Source organism: Mustelus asterias, chromosome 3, assembly GCF_964213995.1.
Source record: "Mustelus asterias chromosome 3, sMusAst1.hap1.1, whole genome shotgun sequence".
Lineage (NCBI taxonomy): Eukaryota > Metazoa > Chordata > Chondrichthyes > Carcharhiniformes > Triakidae > Mustelus > Mustelus asterias.
The window spans coordinates 16,540,406-16,567,418 of record NC_135803.1 but is presented as its reverse complement, the minus strand read 5'-3'; the positions used below and the strand labels follow the sequence as shown (position 1 = coordinate 16,567,418).

The window sequence follows — 27,013 nt, the reverse complement described above, 5'->3', positions numbered from 1 at the left end:
CACGGCCTTGGGTCACTGTCTGTGTGGAGTTTGCACATTCTCCCCATGTCTGCATGGGTTTCCTCCGGGTGCTCCGGTTTCCTCCCACAGTCCAAAGATGTGCGGGTTAGATGCACTGGCCATGCTAAATTGACCCTTAGTTTCAGGGGGACTAGTTAGGGTAAATGTATGGGGTTATGGGGATAGGGCCTGGATTGTGGTCAGTGCAGACCTGATGGGCCGAATGGCCTCATTCTGCACTGTAGGGATTCTGTGGGATTCTATGATTCTAATGTGTTCCAAGCAATGTTCCACGATTAAACTTTCTCCCCATGGCGTTGAGAATGAAGCACGAACCAAGTGATAATCATAAACGTTGTGCTAACTGCACATGGGCAAGATTGGGAGACTAACATCACATTCGCTAGCTAAGGGGAAACTGTCCACAAATGAATCTCCCACTCTGCAGTTCTGATTCCTGCTGAAACTGTCATATGGGATGAACGGGTCAGATTCACCACAATAAAGTCCAGCACAGTTACTGAGTGGTTACAATCCAGACATTCTTGTATTATGTTGAGATTGGGGCCAAAACGTTGACTGATTTCAAGAACAAATTAGATATAGCTCTTGGGGCTAAAGGGATCAAGGGACATGGGGGGGGGGGGGGGGGAAGGGGGAAACAGGAGATTGAATTTGATGATCAGCCATGATCAAAATGAATGGCTGGGCAGGCTCAGAGGGCCTACTCCTGCTTCTAGTTTCTATGTTGTAGAACCAATTCCACTGCAAGGATTCTTAAAGTCTGATACTACTCTGACAGATTGCAAATGTTAGCTTAGAACCACGGAATCCCTACAGTGCAAAAGGAGGCCATTTGGCCCATCGAGTCTGCACTGTCACTCCGAAAGAGTATTTTACCCAGGCCCACCCCAAATCGTAACCCCTTGCTTTTACCATGGGTAATCCCTCTAACCTACACATCTTTGGACACTAAGTGGCAATTAGCATGGCCAATCTATCTACCCAACCTGCACATCATTGGACTGTGGGAGGAAACCGGAGCACCCGGAGGAAACCCATGCAGACACGGGGAGAATGTGCAAACTCCATATAGTCCGGATAAATGCGAAGTGATGCATTTTGGAAGAAATAATGTAGGGAGGAGTTATACAATAAATGGCAGAGTCATCAGGAGTATAGAAACACAGAGGGACCTAGGTGTGCAAGTCCACAAATCCTTGAAGGTAGCAACACAGGTGGAGAAGGTGGTGAAGAAGGCATATGGTATGCTTGCCTTTATAGGACGGGGTATAGAGTATAAAAGCTGGAGTCTGATGATGCAGCTGTATAGAACGCTGGTTAGGCCACATTTGGAGTACTGCGTCCAGTTCTGGTCGCCGCACTACCAGAAGGACGTGGAGGCGTTAGAGAGAGTGCAGAGAAGGTTTACCAGGATGTTGCCTGGTATGGAGGGTCTTAGCTAGGAGGAGAGATTGGGTAAACTGGGGTTGTTCTCCCTGGAAAGACGGAGAATGAGGGGAGATCTAATAGAGGTGTACAAGATTATGAAGGGGATAGATAGGGTGAACAGTGGGAAGCTTTTTCCCAGGTCGGAGGTGACGATCACGAGGGGTCACGGGCTCACGGTGAGAGGGGCGAAGTATATCAGATATCAGAGGGATGTTTTTTACACAGAGGGTGGTGGGGGCCTGGAATGCGCTGCCAAGTAGGGTGGTGGAGGCAGGCATGCTGACATCGTTTAAGACTTACCTGGATAGTCACATGAGCAGCCTGGGAATGGAGGGATACAAACGATTGGTCTAGTTGGACCAAGGAGCGGCACAGGCTTGGAGGACCGAAGGGCCTGTTTCCTGTGCTGTACTGTTCTTTGTTCTAGTCACCCAAGGCTGGAATCAAACCCAGGTGCTCACTGCTGTTAGACGGCAGTGCTAACTACTGTGCCACTATGTAACCCTTAGCTCTGGGCATACAAAAGAGTAGCCTGTCGGAATGTCCAACACTGTCGTTCAGGATTAGTTTGGCCAGGCATAGCGGCAGGTTAAGTCTCAGTGCCTTTGGAGGCAATGTTCTCATTCTAAAGCAGCTGTGAAGGCATACACACATTTAATCTATAGATTTAGAGCAGTAAAACCTCATGTCTAGTTTTTTAAAGTTTAAAGTTAAAGTTTTTTTTAAGGTTAAAGTTTTTAAACTTTATTTATTGGTGTCACAAGAAGGCTTACATTAACACTGCAATGAAGTTACTGTAAAAATCCCCTAGTCGCCACACTCCGGCGCCTGTTTGGGTACACGGAGGGAGAATTTAGCACGGCCAATGCACCTAACCAGCACATCTTTCAGACTGTGGGAAGAAACCAGAGCAACCGGAGGAAACCCACGCAAACACGGGGACAACGTGCTGACTCCGCACAGTGAGGGAGTCTTGGAGGGAGATCCCTAGCCAGGAATCGAACCCGGGTCCCTAGCGCTGTGAGGCAACAGTGCCAGCAACTGTGCCACCGTGCCGCCCAAGACAGACTGAAAGAGCACTCAACTATACTGCCCAAAATCTGTTGAACCAAAGGCAGCAAACATAATGTCTTAGAAGGCACAGGCACAGTGATAACTTACCATTCTTCCAGATGCTTTGGTGCGTTTGGTGAACCCACAGATCAGGAAGCTGTTCACAAAAGTGATCAACATGAAGATATTGTGGCCGAATAGGATAAACTCTTTAACTGAGTTTCTGGATTAATAGTCTAGCGATAATACCATTAGGCCATCGCCTCCCCGGAAAAGGTGCCCTTTTATTCTGGGCACCAGGACGTTTAGTCTTTGGGTGTTTTCTGTAGTTAGCAATGAGCTACAATGGGCTAGTGATCTTCCCCGCCCATAACCAACTTGCCGTCGGTTTTATTTTGCCTTTGCACAATTTCTTACCACACTTTCGGAAGCACTTGCGGCCCACTGTTCATTAATAGCTCAGTAGTCTGTTCTTCAGGGCCTGACCTTTTAACTTCACACTCTTAACAATACTGGCTGCTGCTCGTCCAAGGAAAAGAGAGAAAGCAAATAGTAAACACGCCTGGGTCTGGACCTACCTGAGCGGAGTTTCTATAAGGGTAAGAAAGGCTGTGAACTGAGAAACGACTAAACTCTTGACGGTGGGGTCTTGTTTTCGAAGTTCAATCAAGGAATGCATCAGGGCATCTACCTGCGGATACATACAGCAAAGTTCGACAGGTCAGCACCAACACATGTCTTCCTGAAAAGTGCAGATTATGGCCCATTATTGCAACGCTTCCTTTTAACTGTCCCATCTCTTGGCTGCAATTTTCCACTCGACTCCCCTGCTGCCCCTCAACAACATGATCCAAAATCACAACGTTAGTTTTCACATGTACGCTGGGGACACCCAGTTCGATCTCACCATCACTTTTCTCAATTCCTCCTCAGTTGCTGAATCCTCAGACTGCGTGTCTGACATCCAGTGCTGAAGGAGCAGAAATTTCCTTCCAATAAACACCGGGAAGACTAGACCTGTTGATTTCGGATAAGCCAAATACCATATTCCCCAAGGTAATGACACCGTACCTCTCTGTGGTAATAGTCCGAGGCTTCACCCCAATGTTCAGAATCTTGGTATCGCATTTGATGCTAGTGTGATCTTCTGACACTTAACCAAGTCATCACCAAGGCTGTCTATTGCCACATCCGTAACATTAACCAACTCTACCCCTGCCTGCTGAACGCTGCATCCCATGCTTTTATTTATTTTATGGAGATGCCGGCTTTGGACTGGGGTGGGCGCAGTAAGAAGACTCACAACACCAGGTTAAAGTCCAACAAGCTTATTTGGAATCATGAGCTTTCGGAGCGCTGCTTCCTCATCACCAAGATTATTATTAGTGTCACAAGTGGGCTTACATTAACACTGCAATGAAGTTACTGCAAAAATCCCCTAGTCGCCACACTCCGGCGCCTGTTCGGGTACACTGAGGGGCAATTTAACATGGCCAATGCAGCTAACCATCACGTCTTTCGGACTGTGGGAGGAAACCGGAGCAGCTGGAGGAAATCCACGCAGACACGGGGAGAATGTGCAAACTCCACACAGACGGTGACCCAAGCCGGGAATCGAATCCAGGTCCCTGGCGCTATGAGGCAGCAGTGCTAACCACTGTGCCACCGTGTTGCCCACATCGTTCACGTCGGTGGGATTCTCTGGTCCCGCCGGCAGTGCACCCCCCTCCCCACCCGCCCACGGGTTTCCCGTCAGCCACAGCAATGTGGTTGACTCTCAGCTGCCCTCGGGCAACAGGGGATGGGCAGTAAATGCTGGCCAGCCAGCGACGCCCATGTCCCACGAGTGAATAAAAACCCCCTGCTATGTAGGGGGTCGACCTCGGTGCAATGGGAAGATCTCACCGGTGGGATGGGCTGGAAAATCCCGCCTTATATGACAGGTGGTCAATCACATTCCAGGAATTCCCTGCCTTCCAACTTTAAAATAAAATTCAAATTGTGCCCTGGAATGTCACATCAACTTCACTCAAATACAATCCCCTCCCTGCTTAGAATAGTGACACAGAAGAAAAATCTCCCTTCCTGCCCAGGTCTGTCTTGTTATTTGGAAGTTAAATGTGAGCAATTCAATCCCCATTTTACTGTCAAATTTATAACAATACAAATGAGCTCTCGTGCAGACAGTCCACAAATGTTGCAGCTCTCCGATGAATGCAGGCTGACATTCCACAGATGATATCCATACCATCTCTCAAAATCTCCCCTCCCTGATAGCAGTGCTGCTTCTGCCCATCCCCACACAACGGACAAGGCTGTTTTTAAAAAAAAACACACACACAGGCCCCTCCGACTGACCTTTGAGCTGGAGACCCAGACCTGCTGAGATTTGTCAGGTGCCGTGGCGTCTGTCTCTTCAGGAGGGCACTCCACCAGCTGTTCCACTCGGATTTCGGCCCTGCACAGGGGACACCGGGCTGTGGGCTGGCAGGACGAGAAAGGAGGCAGAAGTAATGAGACACCTCCAACGGTCAGACATACACAATACGCTCAGAGGGCGGGAGCTCTTGTCTTGGTGACTGACGAAGTGTTTCACAAGGCATTGTGCCCATTGAGAAACGTTCGGCGGGATTTTATAGCCTGGCTCGTCCCGAAACCATAAAATCTCACCCAAGGTCAACTGACCTATCCATGGTCTGGCCCTTGCCCGCTCCAATTCCCGTGGCGGGCGGGGTGGTAAAATTCCGGCGATAAAATTCTGGGGAGAAGATGGCCTAGTGGTATTATCGCTAAACTATTAATCCAGAAACTCAGCGAATGTTCTGTGTACCCGGGTTTGAATCCCACCACAGCAGATGATGGAATTTGAATTTAATAAAAAATATCTGGAATTACCAATCTAATGATGACCATCAAACCATTGTCGAAAAAACCCGTCTGGTTCACTAATGTCCCTTTAAGGAAGGAAATCTGCCATCTTTACCTGGTCTGGCCTACATGTGACTCCAGAGCCACAGCAATGTGGTTGACTCACAACTGCCCTCGGGCAACTAGGGATGGGCAATAAATGCTGGCCAGCCAGCGACGCTCATGTCGCACGAATGAATAAAAAAAATGAATCAGAATCCTTACAGTGCAGAAGCAGCCATTCTGCCCATCGAGTCTGCACTGGCTCTCTGACAGAGTACCTTATCCAGGTCCTCTCCTCCGCCCTATTCCTGTAACCCCACACATTTACCATGACTAATCCATTTAACCTACAGATCTTGGGACATTAAGGGGCAATTTCACATGGCCAATTCACCTGACCTGCGCATCTTTCAGGCTGTGGGAGTAAACCAGAGCACCACGCAGGAAAGCCACGCAGACACGGGGAGAACATGCAAACTCCGCACAGTCACCCAAGACTGGAATTGAGCCCGGGTCCCTGGCGCTGTGAGACAGCAGTGCTAACCACTGTGCCACCGTGCCACCCTGTAGGAAAATGTGAAAGTGTCCACTTTGGGTGGAAGAATAGAAAAACAACTTATTATTTAAATGGGGAGAGATTGCAGAACTCTTACCAGCGATCTGGGTGTTTTAGTACATGAATCACAAAAAGTGAGCATTCAGGGAAAGCAAATTATTAGGAAGGCAAATAGAATGTTGGCATTTATTGCAAGGGAATGGAGTATAAAAGTAGGGATGTTTTGCTGCAGTCATTCAGGACATTGGTGAAACCACACCTGGTGTACTGGATATAAGTTTGGTCTCCTTATTTTAAAACAGATATCAATCTGTTGGGGAGGTGGTGGCGTAGTGGTATTGTCACTGGATTAGTAATCCAGGGACCCCGGGCAAGATCTGGGGACCAGGGTTCAAATTCCATCATGGCAAATGGTGAAATTTGAATTCAATAAAAATCTGGAATTAAAAGTCCACTGATGACCACGAAACCATTGTCGATTGTTGTAAAAACCCATCTGGTTCACTGATGTCCTTTAGGGAAGGAAATCTGCCATCCTTACCCGGTCTGGCCTACATGTGGCTCCAGACCCACAGCACTGGGGTTGGCTGGTTAGAGATGGGCAATTAAATGCTGGCCCAACCAGCGACACCCACATCCCATAAATCAATTTTAAAAAAGCAGTTCAGAAAAAGGCTCACTCGCCTGATACAAGTGAAGAGTGGGTTGATACCAGAGATGAGGGGTGTTGATTATGAGGAGAGACTGAGCAGATTGGGTCTGTACTCGTTGGAATTTAGAAGGCTGAGGGGGGATCTTATAGAGACCTATAAGATAATGAAGGGGCTGGATAGGGTAGAGGTGGAGAGATTCTTTCCACTTAGAAAGGAAGCTAGAACTAGAGGGCACAGCCTCAAAATAAAGGGGGGTCAGTTTAGGACAGAGTTGAGGAGGAACTTCTTCTCTCAGAGGGTGGTGAATCTCTGGAATTCTCTGCCCACTGAAGTGGTGGAGGCTACCTTGTTGAATATGTTTAAATCACGGATAGATGGATTCCTGATCGGTAAGGGAATTAGGGGTTATAGGGATCAGGCGGGTAAGTGGAACTGATCCACTTCACATCAGCCATGATCTTATCGAATGGCGGGGCAGGCTCGAGGGGCTAGATGGCCTACTCCTGCTCCTATTTCTTATGTTCTTATTTTATGACAGCTTGGACTTATATCCATTGGAATTTCAAAGAATGACAGGCAATCTTATTGAAATATATAATAACCTGTGAGGATTTGACAGGGTGGACACCAAAAGGATCCTTCCCTTCGAATGAGGGGACAAAGTTTAAAAATAAGAGGACTCCCATTGATGATGGAGATGAGGAGAAATTCTTTCTCAGAGGATCATGAGTATTTGGAACTCACTCTTCCCCAGACAGCACTGGAAACAGGGTCATTAGATATTCTTAAGACAGAGGTAGACAGATTCTTGACTAACAAGAAAGTCAAAAGTTATTGGGGGAAGACAGGAATGTGGACTTGGGGCTATGATCAGATCAGCCAAGATCTTATTGAATGGCGGAGCAGCCAAATAGTGACCCCTGCTCCTAATGTGTATGTTCATATGTACAAGTCCCCTAAAATTCACCATTTATACTGCACAGCGGAAATTACAGGATATCAGGGCATGCTACGATGCTCGAAAAGCCATTCTTCAATGTCATGACTAAAATTATTGGGTCAATCCTGCTGTAGTTAGAACTACAGAGTTCCTACAGTGCAGAGTGAGGCCATCTGGCCCATCGAGTCTACGCTGACTCTCCGAAAGAGCATCTTGCTCAGGCCCTCCCCTCCGCCCTATCCCCATAACTCTGCGTATTTACCGTGGTTAATCCTAACCTACATATCTTGGGACACTAAGCGGCAATTTCACATGGCCTAACCCACCCATCTTTGGACTGCGTGGGAGGAAACTGGAGCACCAGGAGGAAACCCACGCAGACACGGGGAGAAGGTGCCGACTCCGCACAGTGACCCAAGCCGGGAATCGAGCCCGGGTCCCTGGCGCTGTGAGGCAGCAGCGCTAACAACTGTGCCACCCATAAATAAACCTTAAATAACCAATCAACGGTGTGGAAACAGAGCCTATGCCATAACTTTGGCAAATGACTTGCAGAAAGCCCCATATATACATGTGAACAGATGTTTCACTGAGAATTAGCAGACAATCAGAAGCCCCCCCCCCCCCCACCCCCGAGTAAATTCCTGACACCCCAATTTCAATCCAAAGTTTGGCAGAAATCTCCTTAAACTCGTGGACTAAACAAGAGTTTGTGTTAAGCCGCACCCCTGCCATCCACTGACCTGCTCGCTCTGAATAACCTGACAGATACACGGTCTGCAGTAAACGTGGGCACAGTGTGTAATCACAGGAAAGGTCAGCGACTCCAGGCAGATGGCGCATTCTTCATCAGAGCCGCAACTCAAAACCAGCTTAATCTTTTTCACCAGTTTCTCCCTCAGTTCATCAGGGGTGGAATTGTCGACTGGAGAGAGGGAGAAAACAAGTGGGGGAAAGAGAGTGAGAGAGGCAGTATTGACATCCATCTAATGAACAGAACTAACCAACCTTTCCAATTTTAACCATCTGCACAAAAGGATCACCATCCTGCCTGTTGACCCTGGCACTGTTGGACATTATAACCTCCCAACAGTTCAGAAAATAGCCCTGCTTGGATAAATCATTCATTTGGAAGATTAAGTTCCATTAAGCCTGGCCCCTTGGTACTGCCCAAGGGGCAGCTTGGCAATGCCCACCGGGAATCGCGCAGTGCCAAGGGGGTGGGGCCAGAGCAGGGGCAGGACCTCTTGGGGGGGAGCAGAGATCAGTGGGGGTGGGAAGGAGGTCTTATTGTCACTCTACATTTGGCGGTGGGAGGGAGGCCTACGTTTGGAGGAAGGCCAACGATTGGGGCTGTCCATCAGGGTGGGGGGAGGTGGGATCGGCTTGCCGGGGAAGGGGGGGGCGACATGCAGGGCTGCCCGTGGTGGGGGGGATGGAAATCGAGCGGGGCCGGGGCTGGCCCGGACACATCCGGGAAGGCAGCAATCAGGGTGGGGGAGGGGGGGGGGGGTCGCACGGCTGGCATTGCGGGGCCACAGGGCTGACCAGTCAGCAAGCTGGCCAGCGATCAGGAGGCCAGCAGCATAGCACTAAGCGGACCTCTGCGCGTGCTATCCCTACTTACATGCACTTCTACCAGGGTTACTAGATAATGGCACGGGAGCAGGAAAGCTGATTTCTAAGGCCATTTGTGCCAAATAATCATTGCCTGAGTTGAGGTCAGCAAACCCAATACAGATCCATAGACCATCCTCTTCTGCACAGTGCAGTTACTCACTGAATAAACCCACAAAGGCAAGTGTACTCTGTGAGTAAGTGACCCCATTATAATGCATCCTCCATTATAACACAGCATCAGAGTTCTTTCCTGATGTCTCAGTGATTCAAGAGGTCTCTTCTTAACGGTGTTAAATTTGCCAGAGTGTATCTGCCGCGGCGTTCAAAGACCTCCCGCAAAATTAATTAATAACAAAATTGATATCTTTGGATGAATTAACTGATCCCACACTCAGGCTGTACTCAAAGGTATACTCGTCAAAGAATCCGTGCAGAGATTCAGACTGTGACCGCATGGATTTCCTCCGGGTGCTCCGGTTTCTCCCCATATTCCAAAGATGTGCGGGTTAGGTTGATTGGCCATGCTCAATTTTCCCTTAATGTCAGGGGGATTAACAGGGTAAATCTGTGGGTTTATAGGGATAGGATCTGGGAGGGATTGTTGTCGGTGCAGCTCGAATGGCCAAATGGCCTCCTACTGTACTGTAGGGTTTCTATGATCCTATTTCTGGGTCAGTCCCCTTTTTTTGGACTGCACTTCAGCTGTAACCATTCCAGTCTCTGTTCTGTCATGGCTGTGGTCTCCCCGGTGAAAAGTTCATAGTTTTAAAGTTTAAAAAAAAATTTATTTATTAGTATCACAAGTCGGCTTACATTAACATTGCAATGACGTTACTGTGAAAATCCCCTTGCTGCCACACTCCGGAGCCTGTTCGGGTACACGGAGGAAGAATTTAGCATGGCCAATTCACCTAACCGGCACGTCTTTTGGACTGTGGGAGGAAACCGGAGCACCCGGAAGAAACCCACGCAGACACGGGGAGAACGTGCAAACTCCACACAGACAGTGACCCAAGCCGGGAATCGAACCTGGGTCGCAGGCGCTGTGAGGCAGCAGTGCTAAACACTGTGCCACCGTGCCGCCCCCAAAGGAAAGAAAATACAAATAAATGAACATCACTCATGTGATTGGCGACGCAGTGTGCAAAACACATAGCACTGATAAGTGAACAATTGAAGCTGCGAAAGATGGGACTTCACTGTACTTCAACACAGGCCTAACTAGTTTATAAAGCTTTAATACAACGGAGTTGCTTTTGGATTTTACGCCTCTATTTACAAAGCCAAGAATCCTGCGTTTGTTCTTAAAGCCTCATCAATTTGACACGTCACCTTAGGAACAGGAGGAGACCATTCAGCCCATTGAGGCAGTCCTGCGTTCATCAACATGGCAGGTCTGTCTCTCAACCACCTTCAAAAGATTTCTGTACCCAAAGCCCTGGGTCTCAATGTCCCGGCTCGTTCTTTTAAAACTCTACCATTTATACTGCCTCTCCTCATTCTTCCTTCCAAAATACATCACTTTACATTTCTCAGCGTTAAACTTCATCTGTCACCTCTCTGCCCATTTTACCAGTCTACGTCCTTCTGAAGTCCCCCACTCTTCTCATTCTTCACTACTATATCATAGAATCCCTACAGTGCAGAAGGAGACCATTCGGCCCATCGCGTCTGCACTCCCATCTAGGCCCTATCCCTGTAACCCCAATGTATTCACCCTCCTTAATCCCTCCGACACTAAAGGGCAATTCAGCATAGCCAATCAATCTGACCTGCACATCTCTGGACTGTGGGAGGAAACCCACGCACACACGGGGAGAACGTGCAGACTCTGCACAGACAGTGACCCAAGCCGGGAATCGAACCCGGGTCCCTGGCGCTGCGAGGCAGCAGTGCTAACGACTGTGCTACCGTGCACTCAAGAAGGTCTGTCTCATTTGAAAACTTCAAAATGATGCCCTAAAGTCCGAAATCCAGATCATTAACATATACCAAAGAGCTGTTGTCCTAAAACAGACGCTTGGAGCCGCCCCCTATACTTCCTTCCGGTCTGAAGAACAATTGGTCAATCTTGTTTTCATGCTGCCACTGGCCCTTCAATCCCCTTGGACATCCATTTAGTAAAAGGTGTCTGAAGCACTCTCACTATAAAACAGTGCGGAAATCCGCGAAGGCTGCTCCTACCTGAGGAACCCATCACAGCTGAAGAATTTGCAAACAGACGGGGATGGCAACACAGCTGCCTCAGCCAGACCAGGATCGCGAGGACGTCAGCATAATGGGTGAAAATGGATCCTTCGCTGAAGTATCTGAAAAATGTTGGAACAAGGATAAGCATTGAGCTGTGAACAGGTGTGTCCGAGGGCAGCATACGATCCCAGTTCCCAAGTGAAAGGCTCAGTCAGTGCTCCATCCTCACTCATCGTCAGACAACATTCCCAGAAGTCTGACAGATACAGCTGCTAAGCCGTGGCCTTCCTAACAGCAATAACAAAAGAGAGAGAGAGTACGAACAGGTGACAGCAACAGAAGAGAATTAGAGGGGGAAAGAAGTTTGGAGAATTAGGAGCAGAAGGCCATTTGGCCCCTCGAGCCTGTTCCGCCATTCAATAAGGTCATGGCTGATCAGATTGTAACCTCAACCCCACATTCCTGCCTGTCCCCAATAACCTTTGACCCTTTGTTAATCGTGGGCGGCACGGTAGCACAGTGGTTAGCACTGCTGCTTCACAGCTCCAGGGACCTGGGTTCGATTCTCGGCTTGGGTCACTGTCTGTGTGGAGTTTGCACATTCTCCTCGTGTCTGCGTGGGTTTCCTCCGGTTGCCTCCCACAGTCCAAAGATGTGCAGGTTAGGTTGATTGGCCGTGCTAAAATTGTCCCTTAGTGTCCTGAGATGTGTAGGTTAGAGGGATTAGTGGGTAAATATGTAGGGATATGGGGGTTGGGCCTGGGTGGGATTGTGGTCGGTGCAAACTCGATGGGCCAAATGGCCTCTTTCTGCACTGTAGGGTATCTATCTATGATCTTTCTAATCAAGAATCTAGCTAGCTCTGCTTTAAAAATATTCAAAGATTCCATTTCCACTTTCTTTTGAGGAAGAGTTCGGGGGACTCACAACCCTCAGGGAAAGAAAAATATTCTCCACATCTGTGTCATCCTTTCATTTTTAAAGTTTATTTATTAGTGTCACAAGTAGGCTTACATTAACACTGCAATGAAGTGACTGTGAAAATCCCCTAGTCGCCACACTCCGGCACCTATTCAAGTACACGGAGGGAGAATTTAGCATGGCCAATCCACCAAACCAGCACATCTTTCGGACTGTGGGAGGAAGCTGGCTGTTAGGAATGGGTTAACTGCAACCTTCCACTTTAGACCTAATTTGTATGTTAATTCAACAAAGAACAAAGAAAATTACAGCGCAGGAACAGGCCCTTCGGCCCTCCAAGCCTGCACCGACCATGCTGCCTGACTAAAACCCCCTTCCCTTCCAGGGACCATATCCCTCTACTCCTGCATTTGATCAGATACCCCTTAAAAGTCACTATCGCATCAATTGTTTAATAGTACTCACCGGGATATATAAAGGGGTAACAGGTGGCGTTGGGTGGGGGGGTGTTTATGTGGAGTTGTAAAAGAGAATAAAGTGAGTTTGTGAAGAACCTGGACCTGCATCATCTTTTATTACTGGACTGCAACTGAGAGGCTTAACACTGGAGCACCCGGAGGAAACCCACGCAGACGTGGGGAGAACATGCAAACTCCACACAGACAGTGACCCAAGCTGGAAATCGCACTGTGAGACAGCAAACCTAACCACTGTGTTCAAAGAATGACAGCCAAGTTCTAGATTCTCTGACAAGAGGAAACATCCTCTCCACATCCACCCACTCATTACCCCTCAGGATCTTCAAGGTTTCACGACTATATGAAGGGAGACAATTTTTTTGTCCATCAGCGTTGCTTTGGTAAAAATTAAAGTTATGATTGCAGTTTTGTTTCAGTAAACAACTTCCAATGAAATATTCCACTTTGCCAGTTACTTTAACACTGAGAAATTAGATACCAATGTTTTCTGCCCATGAAAATGACTCTCCTAATTAAGCAATCTGATTTACTGCCCCTTCTGATTAAGTTAAGTTTATTTACTAGTGTCACAAGTAGGCTTACAAGTCAGTGTGGGGTTTGCACATTCTCCCAGTGTCTGCGTGGGTTTCCTCCGGGTGCTCCAGTTTCCTCCCACAGTCCAAAGATGTGCAGGTTAGGTGGAATGGCCATGCCGTAGTGGAAGAATGGATATGTCAGGAGATACTGGATAGGTGCAGGAAATATAGGGTTGTTGTAGTGGGAGACTTCAATTTCCCTGGTATAGACTGGAAATCGCTGAGGGCAGGGACTCTGGATGGGGAGGAATTTGTAAAATGTGTACAGGAGGGTTCGTTGGAACAATATGTGGACAGCCCAACTAGAGAGGGGGCTATACTGGACCTGGTACTGGGGAATGAGCCCGGTCAGGTCGTCAAAGTTTTGGTTGGGGAACATGTGGCAAATAGTGACCACAATTCTGTTAGCTTTAGGATAGTGATGGATAAGGATGAGTGGTGTCCCAAGGGTAAGGTGTTGGATTGGGGGAAGGCTAACTTTATTGGGATCAGGCAGAAATTGGCAGCTCTTGATTGGGAGAGGCTGTTTGAGGGTAAATCCACATCTGGTATGTGGCAGTCTTTTAAGGAACGGTTGTTAGGGCTACAGGACAAGCATGTGCCTGTAAAAAAGAAGGATAGGAAGGGTAGGATTAGGGAACCGTGGATAACCAGGGAAATTGAGGGACTGGTCAAAAGGAAAAGAGAGGCGTATGTTAGGTCCAATCAACTAAAAACGGAGGGAGCTCTGGAGGAGTACAATGAAAGTAGGAAAATACTCAAACGGGGAATTAGAAGAGCAAAAAGGGGTCACGAAATGTTCTTGGCAGACAGGATTAAGGAGAATCCCAAGGCATTTTATTCATACGTTAGGAACAAAAGGGTTGTTAGGGAAAAAATCGGACCTCTCAGGGACAAAAGTGGGGACTTATGCTTGGAGCCCAAAGAGGTAGGGGAGATCCTAAATGAATACTTTGCGTCGGTATTCACTAAGGAGAGGGATGTGTTGACTGGGAGTGTCTCGGAGGGGAGTGTTGAACCGTTGGAGAAAATCTCCATTACAAAGGAGGAAGTGTTAGGTTTGTTAGAGAATTTAAAGACTGACAAATCCCCAGGGCCTGATGGAATCTATCCAAGGCTGCTCAGGGAGACGAGAGGTGAAATCGTTGGGCCTCTGACGCAAATCTTTGTCTCGTCACTGGACACAGGTGAGGTCCCAGAGGATTGGAGGATAGCCAATGTGGTCCCGTTATTTAAGAAGGGTAGGAAGGATAACCCGGGTAATTATAGGCCGGTGAGCTTGACGTCCGTGGTGGGGAAGTTGTTGGAGAAGATTCTTAAAGATAGGATGTATGCGCATTTAGAAAGGAATAAACTCATTAACGATAGTCAACATGGTTTTGTGAGAGGGAGGTCATGCCTCACTAACCTGGTGGTGCTTTTTGAAGAAGTGACCAAAATGGTTGACGAAGGAAGGGCCGTGGATGTTGTCGATATGGACTTTAGTAAAGCGTTTGACAAAGTCCCTCATGGTAGGCTAGTGAAAAAGGTTGGATCCCATGGGATAAAGGGGGAGGTGGCTAGATGGGTGGAGAACTGGCTTGGTCATAGAAGACAGAGGGTGGTAGTGGAAGGGTCTTTTTCCGGCTGGAGGCCTGTGACTAGTGGTGTACCGCAGGGCTCTGTATTGGGACCTCTGCTGTTTGTGATTTATATAAATGATCTGGAAGAAGGAGTAACTGGGGTGATCAGTAAGTTTGCGGACGACACAAAACTGGCAGGACTTGCAGATAGTGAGGAACATTGTCAGAGGCTACAGAAGGATATAGATAGGCTGGAAATTTGGGCAAGGAAATGGCAGATGGAGTTCAATCCTGATAAATGCGAAGTGATGCATTTTGGTGGGAATAATGTAAGGAGGAGCTACACGATAAATGGAAGAACCATAAAGGGTGTAGAGACGCAGAGGGACCTGGGTGTGCAAGTCCACAGATCTTTGAAGGTGACGTCACAGGTGGAGAAGGTGGCGAAGAAGGCATATGGCATGCTTGCCTTTATAGGACGGGGCATAGAGTATAAAAGTTGGGGTCTGATGTTGCAGATGTATAGAACGTTGGTTCGGCCGCATTTGGAATACTGCGTCCAGTTCTGGTCGCCACACTACCAGAAGGACGTGGAGGCTTTGGAGAGAGTACAGAGGAGGTTTACCAGGATGTTGCCTGGTATGGAGGGGCTTGGTTATGAGGAGAGATTGGGGAAACTGGGGTTGTTCTCCTTGGAAAGACGGAGGATGAGGGGAGACTTAATAGAGGTGTATAAAATTATGAAAGGCATAGATAGGGTGAACGGTGGGAAGCTTTTCCCCGGGTCGGTGGTGACGTTCACAAGGGGTCATAGGTTCAAGGTGAAGGGGGGGGAGGTTTAACACAGATATCAGAAGGACATATTTCACACAGAGGGTCGTGGGGGCCTGGAATGTGTTGCCGGGCAAGGTGGTGGAGGCGGACACACTGGGAACGTTTAAGACTTATCTAGACAGCTGTATGAACGGAGTGGGAATGGAGGGATACAAAAGAGTGGTCTAGTTTGGACCAGGGAGCGGCGCGGGCTAATTGTTCCTTGTTTCTCGTGGAAGTGGAAATGACTAGGGTTGGGAAGCATTTTCCGATCAGGGCCATTGTGATCTCCTGGACTCGTTTCGATCGCCTCAGGGGGTCGGAGAGGAATTTCCCAGATTTTTTTTTCCCCCATATTGGCCCTGGGGTTTTTCACTCTGGGTTTTCGCCTCTCCCTGGAGATCACATGGTCTGGAATGGGGGGGTGGGGGTGAGTTAATAGGTTGTAATGAACAAAGCATCGTAGCTGTGGGGGACAGCTCGGTGGATAGGATATTGGTATGTAGATAGGCTGGAAAATTGGGCGGGGATCCTGGATTCAGGATTCAATCCTGGACCGGGGAGCGGCGCGGGCTTGGAGGGCCGAAGGGCCTGTTCCTGTGCTGTATTGTTCTTTGTTCTTTAAAATTGACCCTAGTGTCAGGGGAATTAGCAGGGTAAATGTGTGGGGTTACGGGAATAAGGCCTGGGTGGGATTGTGGCCGGTGCAGACTCAATGGACTGAATGGTCTCCTTCCATAGTGTAGGGACTCTATGATTAACACTGCAATGAAGTTACTGTGAAAATCCTCTAGTCGCCACATTCCGGCGCCTATTCGGGTACACTTCAGCACATCTTCGGATTTTGGGAGGAAACCGGAGCACCCGAAGGAAACCCACGCAGGCATGGGGAGAATGTGCAAACTCCACACATAATATTAAGGGAACGAAACCTTATCAAAAGATGCCGACTAGAGGTAGGTATTCAATAACAGAGGAATCTCTACAGTGCAGAGTATCTTATCCAGGCCCTCTCCCCCCGTCCTATCCCCATTACCCCACATATTTACCACTGCTAATCCATCTAACCTACACATCTTGTGATACTAAGGAGCAATTTAGCACGGCCAATCGGGACTGTGGGAGGAAACCAGAGCACCCGGTTCACAGACAGTGACCCGAGGCTCGAATTGAACCCGGGTCCCTGGCGCTGTGAGGCAGCAGTGCTAACCACTCTGCCACCCAGTAATAAGTAGTAACCCTCCTAAATATTTACTACTGAATGTCATTGCACAAATAAAACATGAGCATTATATTAAAAAATTAAGGATGTGCATGGAATAAACTGTGGCAATGAGCCAACTTTACACTTGCTGAACTGGAAATTGCTTCCGAGTCTCACCCACCTGCCAATGATGGCCCGCCCCTCGTTCTTCACAGATTCATATATTTGCTTCTCTTCGTCAGAAAGCGTTATATGTTGAACAAAGACAGTGCGTTCCGGGAGCTCGATTACAGGCTTACCGTTGACCTTGCTAGTTTTGGTTCGTCGCAAGGTAATGTTGTTTATTAACGCTTGCAGCCGTCTGAAGAATGAACACAAATAAAAGTATTAGGGAGCTCTAGCGAACAACATAACTTTCTCAGCTCCACACAGAATACAATCGTCAGGGCACTGTGCTTGATACATCACCACTGCAGCATTTTACATCAAGGTTACAGTGCAGAAATTGGCCATTCATTCCAGTGTTTATGCCCAACAAGCACTACGTATCATTCTGCTTCATCACACTCTATCTTTCTATACCTTTTGTTTATCTAGCTTTCCCTTAAATCATAGAATCCCTACAGTGCAGAAGGAGGCCACTCGGCTCATCGAGTCTTCACCGACCACAATCCCATCCAGGCCCTATTCCCGTAACCCCACGTATTTACCCTGTTAATCCCTCTGACACCAACGGTCAATTTAGCATGGCCAATTAACCTAACCTGCACATCTTTGGACTGTGGGAGGAAACCGGCTATCTCCATCACCTGATGAAGGAGCAGCGCTCCGAAAGCTGGTGACTCGAAATAAACTTGCTGGACTTTAACCTGGTGTTGTGGGGCTTCTTACTGTGCCCACCCAAGTCCAACGCCAGAATCTCCACATCATGGCATCTTTATTACGTCTATTAAATTCTAATTTTGCGTTCCACTGAAAACCATGAACAAGTTCCATAACCGTAAAAAAAATGTTTCTCACAACTCCGAAGCATGATTTGAGTTTCTGTGTACAGTGCTGTTGTGTATACAAATACAGTGGCTATAGCGGTACAGAAAATGGCTGCCCACAAATGAGCTGAACAAATCCTTTACTACTGAAGAAACATTCTGAAGTTCAAACGGCTCCATTGCACATTATCAGCCAGTGATGTTTGGAAGTTATATGATGCATTGTTTGATTTGGAGAAAAATAGAGCTAACAACACATTTCAACAAAAGCATGTTTTTTAACAAGTGAATCATAGAATCCCTACAGTGCAGAAGGAGGCCATTCAGCCCATCGAGTCTGCAACAACCACCCAGGCCCTATTCCCGTAACCCCCTCATATTGACCCTGCTAATCCCCCTGACACTAAGGGGCAATTTAGCACGGCCAATCAACCTAACCAGCACATCTTTGGACTGTGGGAGGAAACAGGAGCACCCAGAGGAAACCCACGCAGACACGGGGAGAATGTGCAAACTCCACACAGACAGTGGCCCGAGTCCGGAATTGAACCCAGGTCCCCGATGCTGTGAGGCAGCGGCGCTAACCACTCCGCCACCGTGACATCTTTCATCTCATCTACTTCCCAGAACCCTTTTTTATCCAACTTCCTTCTTGTCCAAAACCCTTCTACATGTATCCTATTGAATACTAATCCACTTGTCCATCAGGCCTATCTGCAATTAAAGTTGTATTTACCATTTATACCCCAATAGCTCTATCCTGGTTTTTAAAGGTCCCTAACTCATAGAGTCATAGAGGTTTACAGCATGGAAACAGGCCTTCGGTCCAACTTGCCCATGCCGCCCTTTTGTTTTAAACCCCTAAGCTAGTCCCAATTGCCCACATTTGGCCCATATCCCTCTATACCCATATAACTGTCTAAATGCTTTTTAAAAGACAAAATTGTACCCGCCTCGACTACTACCTCTGGCAGCTTGTTCCAGACACTCACCACCCTCACTGGACACTTTTGTATCTCTCCCCTCTCTGCAATTTTCTCTAATATAAACCTGCTCTCAGCACATCTTTCAGCCTCTTCAACACCCCCCACCTTTTTGTCCACTCCGACCCCACCCTCAGAAACACCCTCCATCCACACGCACCCAATTTCAGTTCAAAAATACCTACTTGAGGCCATGCTGATCCCCCATGGTCACAGGGCGTTGGATAGTCCGGTGCCACCACTGTCTGTCTGTGAATGGTTTCAGCTTCAGGAACGAGAGGATGGACCAAAGATCCTTCAACGAATTTTGAATGGGAGTGCCTAGGCAGAATCATATCAAACGAATAGCTACACGTCTCGCCAAATCGCCCCTAATCCCGCGTTGAAAGTCACTTTGAAAGTCATACACGCGCAAGTCACGGTTTAGCACCATAACTTGGATCCTGATGCACTCAAAGGTTTGGGATGGTGGTGAAATGGTACGGTCACTGGACCTGGAATCCAGAGGCCCAGGCGAACCCTCTGAGGACATGGGTTCAAATCCCACCATGGCAGCTGGTGAAATTTAAACTCAATAAATTAAATGTGGAATTGAAAGCTGGTCTCAGTAATTGTGACCATGAAACTATAATCAAAGTTAAAGTTTATTTATTAGTATCACAAGTAGACTTACATTAACACTGCAATTAAGTTACTGTGAAAATCCCCTAGTCACCACGCTCTGGCGCCTGTTCGGGTACACTGAGGGAGAATTTAGCATGGCCAATGCACCTAACTAGCACATCTTTCGGACTCTGGGAGAAAACCGGAGCACCCGGAGATAACCCACGCGGACAACGTATAGGCTCTGTATAGATAGTGACCAAGCTGGGATTCAAACCCGGGTCCCTGGCACTGTGAGGCAGCAGTGCTAACCACTGTGCCACCGTGCCACCCTTTAATCAATGTCCTTTAGGGAAGGAAATCTGTCATTATGCCTGGTCTGGCATTCCTGTGACTCCAGACCTACAGCAAGATGGTTGACTCTGAACTGCCCCTCTGAAATGGCCTAGCAAGACAGTCAGTTTAAAGGCAATTAGGGATGGGCAACAAATGCTTAGCCCACATCCCGTGAAAGCATAAATATCCTGGCGTTGCTTGGGGTCCGGGTCCATAGGACTCTTAAATCGGCCTCGCAGGTGGAGGATGCGGTCAAGAAGGCGTACGGCGTACTGGCCTTCATTAATCGAGGGATTGAGTTTAGGAGTCGGGAGATAATGCTGCAGCTTTATAGGACCCTGGTTAGACCCCACTTGGAGTACTGCGCGCAGTTCTGGTCACCTCATTACAGGAAAGATGTTGAAGCCATTGAAAGGGTGCAGAGGAGATTTACAAGGATGTTGCCTGGATTGGGGGGCATGCCTTATGAGGACAGGTTGAGGGGGCTTGGTCTCTTCTCCCTGGAGAGACGAAGGATGAGAGGTGACCTGATAGAGGTTTACAAGATGTTGAGAGGTCTGGATAGGGTAGACTCTCAGAGGCTATTTCCAAGGGCTGAAATGGTTGCTACGAGAGGACACAGGTTTAAGGTGCTGGGGGGTAGGTACAGAGGAGATGTCAGGGGTAAGTTTTTCACTCAGAGGGTGGTGGGTGAGTGGAATCGGCTGACGTTGGTGGTGGTGGAGGCAAACTCGTTGGGGTCTTTTAAGAGACTTCTGGATGAGTACATGGGATTTAATGGGATTGAGGGCTATAGATAGGCCTAGAGGTGGGGATGTGATCGGCGCAACTTGTGGGCCGAAGGGCCTGTTTGTGCTGTGGCTTTCTATGTTCTATTGCAGGAGCTTCTGGCTAATCTGATTGGACTTCCTCTGACTGAGGGGCAGAAGTCTGACCTCCCTGCTTGATATCACAGCACTGCGGCCTTTTGCTAAAAATCTATTGTTCCAAACACACTTTTCTTCCAGGGATGAGGCAGTATGCATCCCCCACCACAACAGTACTTAGAGCTGCATTGTCAGAGAAAGAAAAGATTTGCATTTCAATCATGCTTTTTATGCTCAATGGACGTCTCAATCTTTATAGCCAATTAAGTACTTGTGAAGTGCTGCCATTTAGGAACTACAGGAGTCATGGTGGCACAGTGGTTAGCACTGCTGCCTCACAGCGCCAGGGACCCGGGTTCGATTCCCGGCTTGGGTCACTGTCTGGGTGGAGTTTGCATGTTCTCCCGTGTCTGCGTGGGTTTCTTCCAGGTGCTCCGGTTTCCTCCCACAGTCCAAAGATGTGCTGGCTCGGTGCACTGGTCATGCTAAATTCTCCTTCAGTGTACCCGAACAGGCGCTGGAGTGTGGCGACAAGGGGATTTTCACAGTAACTTAATTGCAGTGTTAATGTAAGCCCACATGTGAAACTAATAAATAAGGAGTAACTTGCCTTTTCTTTGAAATATTGTCGTGGGATCTTTTCCATCCACCCGAGCAAGCTGACGGTGCCCTGGTTTAAAGTTTCATGCAAAAGACAGTACTCTGGCAGTGCAGTGCTCCCTCCGTACTGCCCCAGAGCATCAATCAGCCTTGACTATTTGTGCTCAAACCCTAAATTGGGACTGGAACTTGGAACTTTGTGATTGAGAGATACCAGCCTAGCCACACTGACAGAGACGGCGTCCCAGAGTGCTGGGACTGACATTCTGGAGATGAAGCGAAGGGCTTCTACATTTCGACTCAGCTGGTGAATCACGGCTTCAGCACTTACGCACAGAACAAGTTTTCTAAGTAAAACCACAACTCCCAGGCTGCCCTGAACACCCAAGCCTTTCCCTCTGTAACATCTAGGGTAAGTAACAGCTCAGGAAGATCACCTGCATTGTTTAATTACAAAATACTCTCGGGATCTGCTGAATAATCAAACAATCAGATCCTCAATAATGAAACCTTTTTGTTAATTAAACATCGTCAGTAACTTATATACCCAGTGTGAGTCCGATTAATCAGGCCTCGTTTGTATATCGTACCGATCTTCATAGCGTGACTTGAGTACTCCTGATGCTTCATAATCAGGTTTTTATATTAACAGATTCACAAGAACATATTAATCCGCATACTTATTATCAAAGCAAATTCAATGCACATAGACTTTCATACCTTGCAGTGATAATAAAAAATACTTAATATGAATATGCATTAGTGAGGGGGGAAAGATATATCAACTAGGAGCCTCAGCTCATGATCGCTGCACTTTTTCTTTACAGATGCTAGCCAACCTTTTTTTTTATTCATTTGTGGGACATGGGTGTCGCTGGCTGGGCCAGCATTTATTGCCCATCCCTAGTTGCCCGAGGGCAGTTGAGAGTCAACCACATTGCTGTGGCTCTGGAGCCACATGTAGGCCAGACCGGGTAAGAATGGCCGATTTCCTTCCCTAAAGGAAGCTAAAGGATCCCAGTGAACCTGTTGGATACTTCCAATATTTGCAATTTTCATACTTTATCTCAGATTTTGGTCAGATTCTGCAGCCAGTAATCTGCCCTGACTTTTTAAAATGATGTGGAGATGCCGGCGTTGGACTGGGGTAAACACAGTAAGAAGTCTCACAACACCAGGTTAAAGTCCAACAGGTTTATTTGGTAGCAAAAGCCACTTTTTCTACCAAAGCCACAAAGGCTTTTGCTACCAAATAAACCTGTTGGACTTTAACCTGGTGTTGTGAGACTTCTTACTGTTTTTAAAATGAACCTTTGCTTTAGAACTAGTGGACAGGCAATGGCAATACCACTAGTGATAGTGGTATTATCACTAGACTATTAATCCAGAAACCCAGCTAATGTTCTGGGGACCCGGGTTCGAATCCCACCACGGCAGATGGTGGAATGTGAATTCAATTTTAAAAATATCCGGAATTAAGAATCTACTGATAACCACGAAACCATTGTCAATTGTTGTAAAAACCCATCTGGTTCACTAATGTCCTTTAGGGAAGGAAATCTGCCGTCCTTACCTGGCCTACATGTGACTCCAGAGCCACAGCAATGTGGTTGACACCTAATTGATCTCTTAAAATGGTCGAACAAGCCACTCAGTTTAAGGGCAACTAGGGATGAGCAGTGAATGCTGATCAGCCGGCGGCGCCAATGTCTCACGAATGAATAAAAACAAAACTTCCTTTCAGTCGTCTATCCAAAAAGCACAGCAGCCTCAATGGGAGTTCTGGCACCGGGGTAAACAGGGCAAGCAATGTACACTGCCATAACCAACCAGGCTGATAACGAGGCATGCAGAAGCTGAATCAGGAAGTGCCAGCTCAGAATAGTTAACTCAATGACAAACCCGGTTGAGGGAAGTAAGAGTAGACAAGAAAGATTCAATTGGTAGATAAAAGCACCAGAAATCAACATTTTAAAATAACTAGAATCTGAAGGAATGAGATGCCATACTAGTCAAAGCAGGGATGTATTGCTGAGGCTTTATAAGGCCACATTTGGAATATTGAGAGCAATTTTGGGCCCCGTATCTAAGGAAGGAGGTGCCAGCCTTGGAGAGGGTCCAGAGGAGGTTCACAAGAATGATCCCAGGAATGAAAATCTTGACGCATGCGGAGCGTTTGAGGATTCTGTGTCTGTACTCGATGGAGTTTAGAAGGATGAGGGGGGATCTTATTGAAACTTACAGAATACGGAAAGGCCTGGATACAGTGGACATGGAGAGGATGTTTCTATTAATAGGAGAGATTCAGATCTGATGGCACAGCCTCAGAGTAAAGGGATGACCTTTTAGAACCAAGGTGAGGAATTTCTTCAGCCAGAGGCTGGTGAATCTGTGGAATTCATTGCCACAGAAGGCTGTGGAGGCCAGGTCATTGATAGGTTCTTGATTGGTAAGGGTTCAAAGGTGATGGGGTAAAAGGGCACGAGAATGGGATTAAGAAACATATCAGCCATGATTGAATGGCGGAGCTGACTCGATGGGCCGAATGGTCTAATTCAGCTCCTATATCTGATGGTCTAAGTCCATTTTCAGTGTCAGAGAGGTTGTTTAGCAATAACGGAGATTCACCATGCTGTGAAAATTTTACTAACACTGGAATGGGCAAGCAAACTAGCAAGCTTAGGGTTCAGATATCAGGGAAGTAGAGAGAATTATGCAGTTCAACCTGTTTCTTTTACCAAGTTAGCAGTGCCACACGGCATCTCAGATGGCGGCTTCACCTCCGTATTGTACACACGCAGTGGGCAAAACTTGCTGATGGATTTACACTTTACTCACAGCGAGCACGGGTAGCCTCAGCCTCACCACCATTTCTCCCGCATCGTCCGACCCAGTATCTTTCATCCGGGCGGATGTCACACTGATCGGTGGGTCAGCACAACACACACCTCCCAACCCTACCTGTTAACACCCATCTTCGTTCAGCAGTTAGTGAGAGCGCTGCTTTCGTCTGCTGGGCATTCGGGTTCCGGATGGTGTGTCCTTCATCCAATACCACACGGAGCCAGTGCACTTTGTGCAGCGGGCTGGCACTGCCGCTCTGTCAGGGCAAATTAATAATAATTCATGTAAGATGACAAATGATAATAATCCAGTCCAATGCCTCCCACTTGCAAACTGTACCACAACTTCCTGCATTTAGACAACATTTTGGTTTGATTTGATTTATTGTCATATGTATTAGTACACAGTGAAAAGTATTGTTTCTTGCGCGCTTTACAGACAAAGCATACCATTCATAGAGAAAGAAACGAGAGAGTGCAAAATGTAGTGTTACAGTCAAAGCTAGGAGTGTAGAGAAAGATCAACTTAATGCGAGGTAGGTCCATTCAAATATCTGACAGCGGCAGGGAAGAAGCTGTTCTTGAGTCGGTTGGTACATGACCTCAGACTTTTGTATCTTTTTCCTCGGCAGAAGAAGGTGGAAGAGAGAATGTCCGGGGTGCGTCGGGTCTTTGATTATGCTGGCTGCATCTTCTGTGACACACTGTTGCAAACATTCATCACTCCCTCAAGTATTCATTTCAAACTTAGTTTTATCTAATTTTAAGTTGCATCCCCCAGCATCATGTGATCTGATGTAATATTTTGTGTTGGTGCTTTTCAATCTACCCACTGTTATAGAAACATAGAAAATAGGAGCAGGATTAGGCCATTCGGCCCTGTGGGCCTGAACTGCCCACTCATTCTGATCATGGCTGACCGTCCAACTCAGTAACCTATTCCCGCCACCCCCCATATCCTTTAATTTTTTTGATTTGATTTGCTTTATTATTGTCACATGTATGAGTATACAGTGAAAAATATTGTTTCTTGCACACTATACAGACAAAGCATACTGTCTAGAATACCTTTTTTACGAGTAGAACCGGAGGCCATTTAGGCCCCTTGGGAAGGTCGGGGACAAGGGGGGGTGCCCCTTGGGTAGTGCCAGCATGGTACTGCCAGCCTGGCACTGCCCACCAGGCACCTTGGCATTGCCCAAATGGGCAATGCCAAGGGGGTAGGGCCTGAGGGAGTGTGTCTTATTGGGGAGGGCAGGCTGCTGCACACACTGCAGGCGATTCGTGAGGGAGGGGGGGCCCGTTGCCACTCTGCAGGCGATCGATGGGGAGGGAGGGGGGGGGCGTTAGGTGTGGGTAGCAATATTTCTGGGCGTGGGGAGACTTGCGATCGGCCGCAGGCTCCCGTGATAGCAAGGGGGGGGGGGGGGGGGGGGGAGCTGGATCGAGTTCGGCTGCATGATGCAGAGGCCTGACTCAGATAGGTCTCTCTCTCAGACCCGTCAGGTTTCTGCTGGTTGCCATTGCGCATGAGGTTTGCACATACACAATGGCGCCCTCTGCCACTGTAGCAGGCTTGCTGGCAATTTAAGCCCCGCCCCCTTCCGCTACAGACAAGGAATGGTTTACCCCAATTCTTCTTGCTTTGAAGTGGATAAGATACTGGATTTGGACTTGCCCAAAAAACAGGTGAGAAAATCTCTTGTTTTTACGGCCGTGGCAGATTCAAGAGTTTTTTTTGCTCGGATTCCCCCCACAGTGCTTTGGCTTCAACTGCTTTCTGTGGTAGCGAATTCCACCGGCTTACCATTTTCTGGGTGAAGAAACTTCTCATCTCAGTCCTAAATGGTTTACCCCTTATCCTCAGACTGTGACCCTTGGTTCTGGATTCTCCTACCATCAGGAACATCCTTCCTGCATCTAACCTTTCTAGTCCTGTTAGAATTTTTTAGGTTTCTATGAGATTCCCCCCTGATTTTTCTGAACTCCAGCGAATATAATCCTATTTCTCCTCATACGTCAGTTCTGCCATCGCAGAAATCAGTCTGGTAACCCTTCACTGCACTCCCTCCATAGCAAGAGCATCCTTCCTCAGATAAGTAGACCAAAACGGCACACAAATTTCCAGGTGTGGTCTCACCAAGTCCCTTTATAACCGCAGAAAGACATCCCAGCTCCTGTATTTGAATTCTCTCGCTATGAAGGCCAATGTACTATTTGCCTTCTTTCCCGCTTGCCGCAGCCGCATGCTTACTTTCAGTGACTGACGTACGAGGACACACAGGTCTCATTGCACATTCCCCTCTCTCAATGTATAGCCACTCAGATTATAACCTGCCTTTCTGTTTTTGCTACAGAAGTGGATAACCTCACAGTTATCCACATTATATTGCATCTGCCATGCATTTGCTCATTCACTCAACTTGTCCAAATCGCATTGAAACGTCTCTGCATCCTCCCCACAGCTCACCCTCCCACCTAGCTTTGTATCATCTGCAAATGTGGAGATATCACATTTAGTTCCCTCATCTAAATCATTAATTTATCTTGTGACCAGTCCTTTACACTTGGAATAGATTGTTGCTCTTCTTAAAGAAAGACTTGCATTTATACATTGGGCTCATAACTTCAGTATGTCCCGCAGCCAATGGAATACTTGGCGGCACAGTGGCTAGCACCGCTGCCTCACAGCACCAGGGACCTGGGATCGATTCCCAGCTTGGGTCACCCAAACAGGGTATCGAACCCGGGTCCCTGGCGCTGTGAGGCAGCAGTGCTAACCACTATGCTACTGTGCCGCTGGGGAATAGAGGGACACAGGCGGTTGGTCTAGATCGGACAGCATGATCGGTGCAGCTTGGTGGG

General features: G+C 47.6%; 1 protein-coding gene across 1 annotated transcript in view; it reads right to left on the bottom strand.

Annotated features, from left to right (window-relative positions):
- Nucleotides 1-27,013, bottom strand: part of hltf (helicase-like transcription factor) — a 92,851-nt gene that overhangs the window by 9,183 nt on the left and 56,655 nt on the right. The window contains exons 16-22 of the mRNA XM_078205380.1: nt 24,267-24,405; nt 19,086-19,221; nt 17,110-17,289; nt 11,369-11,493; nt 8,308-8,489; nt 4,864-4,989; nt 3,084-3,196 (exon numbers count right to left, since the gene is read on the bottom strand). Of these exons, the coding sequence (XP_078061506.1) occupies nt 3,084-3,196; nt 4,864-4,989; nt 8,308-8,489; nt 11,369-11,493; nt 17,110-17,289; nt 19,086-19,221; nt 24,267-24,405 (1,001 nt within the window). The remainder of the gene's footprint in view (nt 1-3,083; nt 3,197-4,863; nt 4,990-8,307; nt 8,490-11,368; nt 11,494-17,109; nt 17,290-19,085; nt 19,222-24,266; nt 24,406-27,013) is intronic.